This window comes from Triticum urartu, chromosome 6A, assembly GCF_056163025.1.
Source record: "Triticum urartu cultivar PI428250 chromosome 6A, HENAU_Tu73, whole genome shotgun sequence".
In the NCBI taxonomy this organism is placed as follows: Eukaryota; Viridiplantae; Streptophyta; class Magnoliopsida; order Poales; family Poaceae; genus Triticum; species Triticum urartu.
The window spans coordinates 520531586-520538105 of record NC_141878.1 but is presented as its reverse complement, the minus strand read 5'-3'; the positions used below and the strand labels follow the sequence as shown (position 1 = coordinate 520538105).

The window sequence follows — 6520 nt, the reverse complement described above, 5'->3', positions numbered from 1 at the left end:
CAATGAACATGGGACTACGGGAGCCGTCAGCCACTCTCGCGTACGACGCGATCATTCAACGAGGGCACGCCGGAAGTTGCAACCCGCGGGCGCCGGTATCGATGCCCGGAGCACGACGCGTCCCACTCTACGCCCGCTCTGTCAAACCGTGCGCGCGGTCCAGCTCCGGACCTCCCATTTCTGGTGCTCGCTCAGCGCCCGGCTTTTGTACTCGTCGTCGTGCCAGGCACCGCAACATGCAGCACACTGTGACTGTGGGCGTGGGGCTGTGGGCTGTGGCCGTGCGTGCATGCAACACCCGCGCGTATCTTTGCTGCCAGCACGAAGCATCCTCCATACGTTGGCGTTGGCAGGGTACGTTCACGGGCTCACGGTTCACCCCGCTGTCACTCGCTCGCCGCCACCTTGCGTATCCTTCTGCCGGCTGAAAGTGCGGTTGGCTCAACTCGCCTTCTCGACGGGACCAAGTGCCCACGGGTGCCTGCAGGCTGCACCGCCGTACCGCGAGGACGGTACAAGATAGTAGCAGGGAAACTGCATGCAGCTGGACTCCCTCGACCCAATCGTCGGTCGGCAGTCTGATTTCAGATCAACAACAACCCTGCCCTCAGCATACGTATAGGCGTATAGGCATATAGGCATATCTCACTGTCCTTTTGCCGGAACCGCTTCTCCATTTGTTTTAATGGATTATCAAGAAACAAAGCCGGGCCTGCTTTTGCTCTAACAAAAGAAGCAGAGCGAGAGGTGGCCTACGAGCTCAGCCCGCCGCCCTGGCGTGGACGCGTAGTTTGTCCTCCGATAACAGGGGTGCATGCATGATGCAACAACCGCGGCGTCGCCGGAATACCAAGAAATCGACGGGATAACCAACGCCATCAGGCCATGATCAATGTGCCAATCATCATCCGGTTTAGCGGTGAGCACAATGATTGGATTCGGGAACCCTGATGGCGAAGCTGACGAAGCAGATAACCTTTTTTTAGGTGAGCGAAGCAGATGACTGAGGAACAACAAATGGCTGCCTAGAGAAACCGGAAAAGAATCAGATTACACCATTCTCTCGTCTGCTCTGCTCTGGGCCGTTGAAAACTCGGAGCTAGCAAACACTGCTGCCATAGTACATACTCTAGAACTTATCCAAGACATGAAATCTGCGGAGGCAAAGGCTCTGGCGTGATTTCCTTCCTAACATTCCCGTTTGGATAGAGTGGGTGTTCTAGATGACGTCCCACTGAGTGTCTGCCAGATATTTCTCCTAATCTTCTACAGGAGGGTGCCCGCCTTAGATAACCTAGCCAATTGATAAAGGAAATTCTCAGATCCATCAGCCAATCCAAGCCACTTGATAAACAAGATTCTCAAATCTACCAGCCAGAGGCCTAATACACAAAACTAAAAAAGAGGCCAAGCAACCCGACAAGAATCCCATCAGGGCTGAACGAAAAGGAGGGCAATCCCATCGCAACCGAACGAAAACATTCATCCCAAAGCCACCGCAGAAAACACAGTGCCGCAGGGGATAATGCGGCGAGATGATCGGCGGAAACGAGCCTAATCGCGCACAGGATGCACGCAACAACTCGACAGCGAAGCGTGGCCCTTTTTTCCGATTTCCACGACGCTAAAGCACGGAGCGGACAGCGACCCACACACACTGATTAGCCCCCGCGTTCGCTTGTCGTCTCTCGGATTCTTTTCTCTCTTAATATAGAAGTGGGCACCTGCCCACCCTAGATGATAACAATATCCCCAGTAGGCTAAGCGGAGCCTAGTTAGTTAGCGTGGAATCCCGAGCGCGCCGAGACGTAAAGCGGGGCGACTTCGGAGGAGCTCCCTCCTCCACCCAGCAGCGGCAGCGGCATCAAGTGTCACCAGGGCTCGCATCGAAGTGCCCATGCTACTAGAGACATGGACAGCTCGGTGCAAAATATCGACTTTGTTTGCCCGATTAGTGCTCCGTGTGTCTTGATGTTTCATCTGAAATGGTTGAGCATCCTTCAAGGAACTTTAATTATGCCCAATGTCGTTTTGACTTGGCACCAGGATTCGGGCAAAAGCGCAAGCAGTAGTGTAAAGTTACATGTGGGTGGTTATGGTGTCGACAAAGCATATTACGTAACGATGAAGCAGCGCCAGGTTGAATGTTTTGCAAATGTATGTACGATTGGTTCTTGAATATGTCAACAAGCAGTCCAAGGAAATGTAAACCATGTCACGATACATTTATAACTAGTGTTGTTTTTGTTAACAGGCATTTTGCACAGGGGCACTATGAAGCTGGGACAATTCAGAGTCCAATACAATTTTGTCCAGATGCAAGGCTACATCAATTACAGTTTGTCACCTAGATGCATCCATCTCAGGAAATTCTCAGTTCGACAGAGTATACGGACCAGACCAGGTACAAATTCCCAACTGGAAACCAAATGCACGGAAAACAGAGACCCAACAGTGTAACTGTTAACGAATACAAGGAAGGATGTGACTGACTACTCTATGGAACATCGGAGTAAAATCTGAAATGTCCAGAGGAGAAGGAAAAAAAGAAGAAGGCAGAGATTACCAATCAGGCAGAATCAGTGCTTTTATGCGCATTTGCGAAACCAATATCACAAATCTTTCTTGTTGACAAGTATGTTCGACGGGTGGGTGGTGGCGCAGAAATCAGCACCCCATGACAGCACAGTTATAAACAAAGTTGCCAGAAGGTTTGCTTCCGATCATGTTCCATTGCAAGGGGCCCTCCCTTGGGATCCACGAATGGAGTTCAATCATCCCGCCGCCCAGCACTCTTGGTCCACCAATCACCAGGAGCCGCTCTCCGCATCCTCGGAATGCAATGCCCCAGCCATTCACAGCTTCTGGGCGCTCTGGTAACTCCCCAAGAGTTGTCCATGTGTTGTCACTTTTATTATACTTCCTTACTAGTTTTCCTGCATATTGAGCCGCATATAGCTCATTGTCAACTACAGCAACAAGGGGAGGAGCACCACTGGCACCATTGAGCCCCTCTGACATGTTCTCTATCAACCTCCAGGTACCCTTCTCTAAATCATACTCTTCTCCGCATGTCAGCACCTCCGTGTTACTGGCCATTCCACCAATAACATAAAATTTGCCATCCATGAAGACTCCAGAACACATTCTCCTACGCTTGTTCATGCTCGGAAGTGTAATCCAACTTTTAGTTTCAGAGTTGTACAGCTCAGCAGAACTAAGCACATTCCCAAAACAATCCATGCCACCAGCTATAATTGCCTTCTCTCCAAAACTAGCCGAACCAAACAAACATCTAGGGGCATTCATTTCAACGCCTCTTGACCATGAGTTGGTCAGGATGCTATAGCTAAGAACAATATGTGATAGAATCTCCTTGCCAAACACCAGAAGTTCAGTGCCGACAGCTAGTGACTCCTTGTCTGAGCACATGAAACACTCATTAGGTGGCATCCTTGGGAGCGTCATCCACCGTTCACGGTATGGGTCATATGCCTCCCACTCCTGCACATTGCAGGAGAAATACACCCAGTGTTCTGCAATCCCTAACCTCCGCCTTTCTCTGTACAGACCACCATCACGGACAAGGGAACGGAAGTTCCGGCTCAGTGATGCAATGGAGCCATAATCAGACCGAGAGCAGCGGGCTAGACAATTGATTGAATTATCTCTGCCAATAGAACTTATCAGTGTGCTTGAATCAGAATAGCCCTGATTACCACCTTGACAGTCTACCGGCACAGCATCATGGCTATCCTCAGACTTAGGCCGCTTTGCCAGCACTGCCGCCACAGCAATTCCATCCTGTTCAATAGCCAGAACCCCAGATGGGCGCTTAGTCCTTGTGATCTCAAGGAGGTGGTAAGTCATATAAGCTAATCTGGATTCCTGTTCGCAGGAGCTGGGCAGTGACCTCGAGATCAGGCAAGATTGACCCTCCAACATTCCGTCAGAATCTACAACAATATTTCAACAGGGAGGGAACCTATCGGCAAGACTCCAACCCCTCTGTACGCATCCTCAATCTGCAACAGATCAAAGTTATGTCAGCAGGAATTCTACTCGGATAAGAGTACTATTCTAGAAATGAAAATTCAGGTATAACTGAAAGTGGCATCCATGTATATCAGCAAATTTGCATTTGTGTACATAAAAAACAAACTTGCAAGAGAACTCCACAAACATCACTTAGCTCAATCAATCAAAAAAGGTCGCATATGAATATATGTTTCCAAACCAACAAAATAACCTTACCAGACTACAAATGCAGATGAACATTAGAAGTTTGGCAAAATGGTCCATCGTGAATACAGAATAACAAAACAGCAGGGAATAAACAGAAGATTACTGAGTACTCATACGAATAACATGGCTATAATATCAAACTAAATCCAAATTTAACACCCATTGAGTAAAAGACAATCTCAAGTATATGATATCAAACTAAACATGTTGAGTACATATTGACCTAAATAATTAATAACTAAAGGCTACAACCTGCAAGGATGTATCAGTAACATGTCATTGTACCTTGTCATCGGAGAATGGATTCGACCCAAAATCTAACTCAGTCCACCATACCAGCAGATTTTTTTATTTTGTCGAGAAAAGTCTCATAACCCGCAAATATCTAAAATGACCCCTTCAACATACATAGGCGAATAAGCAGAACGATTCCAGTCTTACACAAAACAAATATAACCCGGAACTAGTAAAGCATCAGTCCTCCGAAAATTGGCAAAACCCAACACAACAGGCCCCATCTATTCACCCTGAGACCATTCCACGATACCAACAGAGAGAAGGACAAACAAATCTAGAAAATCATTCTGGAAAATAAATTACATCTGGGCTAACGACCGTCATATCTATTTGTGTGTTTCTTGCAGGTGAACCATAAGAAATGGTGTCACAAGTACATAAACATATTTTTTTTGAAAAGGAGTAACAGATATGCACAGCTTGTGGATCATTGTTGAATTCGTTTAAGAGCGTCTACAATTCGGTACAGCAGCGAGGTGGCGAGCATATGCAAAATTATCGGTATGATAGGGATATCCATAGCTTACAAGGGTATTGAGCAGTTAATAAGATCTAGTAGTTGCGTAGCAAAAAGCGCGCTGGATTAAAAACTAACGCCAACTGTAAATAGCACTAGCGCAAATCTGATCGGTTTTGTCGCCACCGATGTCGTCGATCCACTGAAACTCGCTTTGGGCAGCGCTAACCAATGACCGCCAATCCTACCGGCTATTCGTCACCGGCCATTACAAGGATAGAAACAGAATCGTGAAAAAACCGACGGAGAGAAAATAATACAACCGTATTTGGGGCAACAAACAGTATTATAAACAATATAAGGGCCGGGTACAAAGCAGAGCACGCCGCCGGCGGGTGGGGCGGGCAGGAATCGCACCTCAGGCCGTGGCCATCGCCGACGCGCGTGCTGTTCCCGCGCCACCGTCGCAGGTCGCCGACGCGGCCGCAGCGGGCGGGCGGGCGGAACCGGGCGACGGAGACGAACGCCGGCGAGGGAGGGCACTGGGGCACCCGGAGCGCGGTCGGCCCCGGCACCTCGGACGGCGACGAGATCAGGGCGGCGGAGGGGCCGGGCGGGGATATTGGATGGGGCGGGATTGGCGGCCGCTGCAGGACCCCCCGGGCAGGCGGGTGGGATGCGGCTCGAGGAGAGAGAGGGGAGGGGAGGGCGGAGAGGGGAGGAAAAAACAGCGATGCGGAGGAGTAGTTATGGGCGAGACGCGGTGCGGGGGCGGGGGCGGGGCGAGAGGAGATGCAGGGGGCGCGGTTATACGGACCGAACCGAACGGAACGGGACGGGGAGGGTGGTGGTGCGGTGCGTGAGGAGGGGGAGGGGGAGGGGGCTACGACTTTTATATTTACGGCGAGGGCGGGGGGCGGGCCGGGCCGGGCCGGCGGCGTCTCGTCCCGCACGGACTTTTTCACTCGGTCGGTCTCGCCCGGCGCGGATGATTGATTGGGCGGGGCGAGGCGGGACGAGACGGGACGTGCGTGCGCCTCACGTGGAAAAGGGGGGAAACGGAGCCGGATCGGTGGAGCTTTGCAGTTTTTCTATTCTCTCTGTAGTACTCCTACCACTGGGGGCGGCGACGGGCTGGGGGTCTCCGTCACGCCAGGACGCGGTAACCGGAGCGAGCGAGGAGCCCCCGCCCGCCCGTCCGTGCTGTCCCGCTTGTCGTTCGTACGTACTACGCTTCTGCTCTGCCTTCCTCGGCACATCTCCAATTGACCTGACCCGCCGGCTGTTACCACCAGTAATAATATAATTACTACTACCACCGCCGGCTGAAACCGAAACATTTTTCATTACCAGTGCAATGCTGGGAGTGGTTATCTTATCTTTGTTTGTCTCGTCGCCGCACGCTGCTGGCATGCCGCTGCAACGGCAGGGGGGGAAGAAGGACGGCACGCATGGCCAGGATGATACTCAAGGACGCACGCACGCACGCACGGCCTCTGACGGTTGTTGGACCCTGACTGT

At 51.0% G+C, this 6520-nt stretch overlaps 1 protein-coding gene across 1 annotated transcript; it reads right to left on the bottom strand.

Annotated features, from left to right (window-relative positions):
- Positions 1–2206: 2206 nt before the first annotated feature.
- On the bottom strand, positions 2207–5836 carry LOC125514609 (F-box/kelch-repeat protein At1g74510). The gene is made up of 2 exons (XM_048679944.2): positions 5417–5836; positions 2207–4025 (listed from the first exon to the last, which is right to left on the bottom strand). The coding sequence occupies exon 2, from the start codon at positions 3943–3945 to the stop codon at positions 2668–2670; it is 1278 nt and encodes a 425-aa protein (XP_048535901.1). The 5' UTR covers positions 3946–4025; positions 5417–5836; the 3' UTR covers positions 2207–2667.
- Positions 5837–6520: the final 684 nt, after the last annotated feature.

Excerpts from the sequence above, each read along its gene's own strand:
- LOC125514609 (XM_048679944.2), bottom strand. The coding sequence starts at position 3,945 with ATGTTGGAGGGTCAATCTTGCCTGATCTCGAGGTCACTGCCCAGCTCC.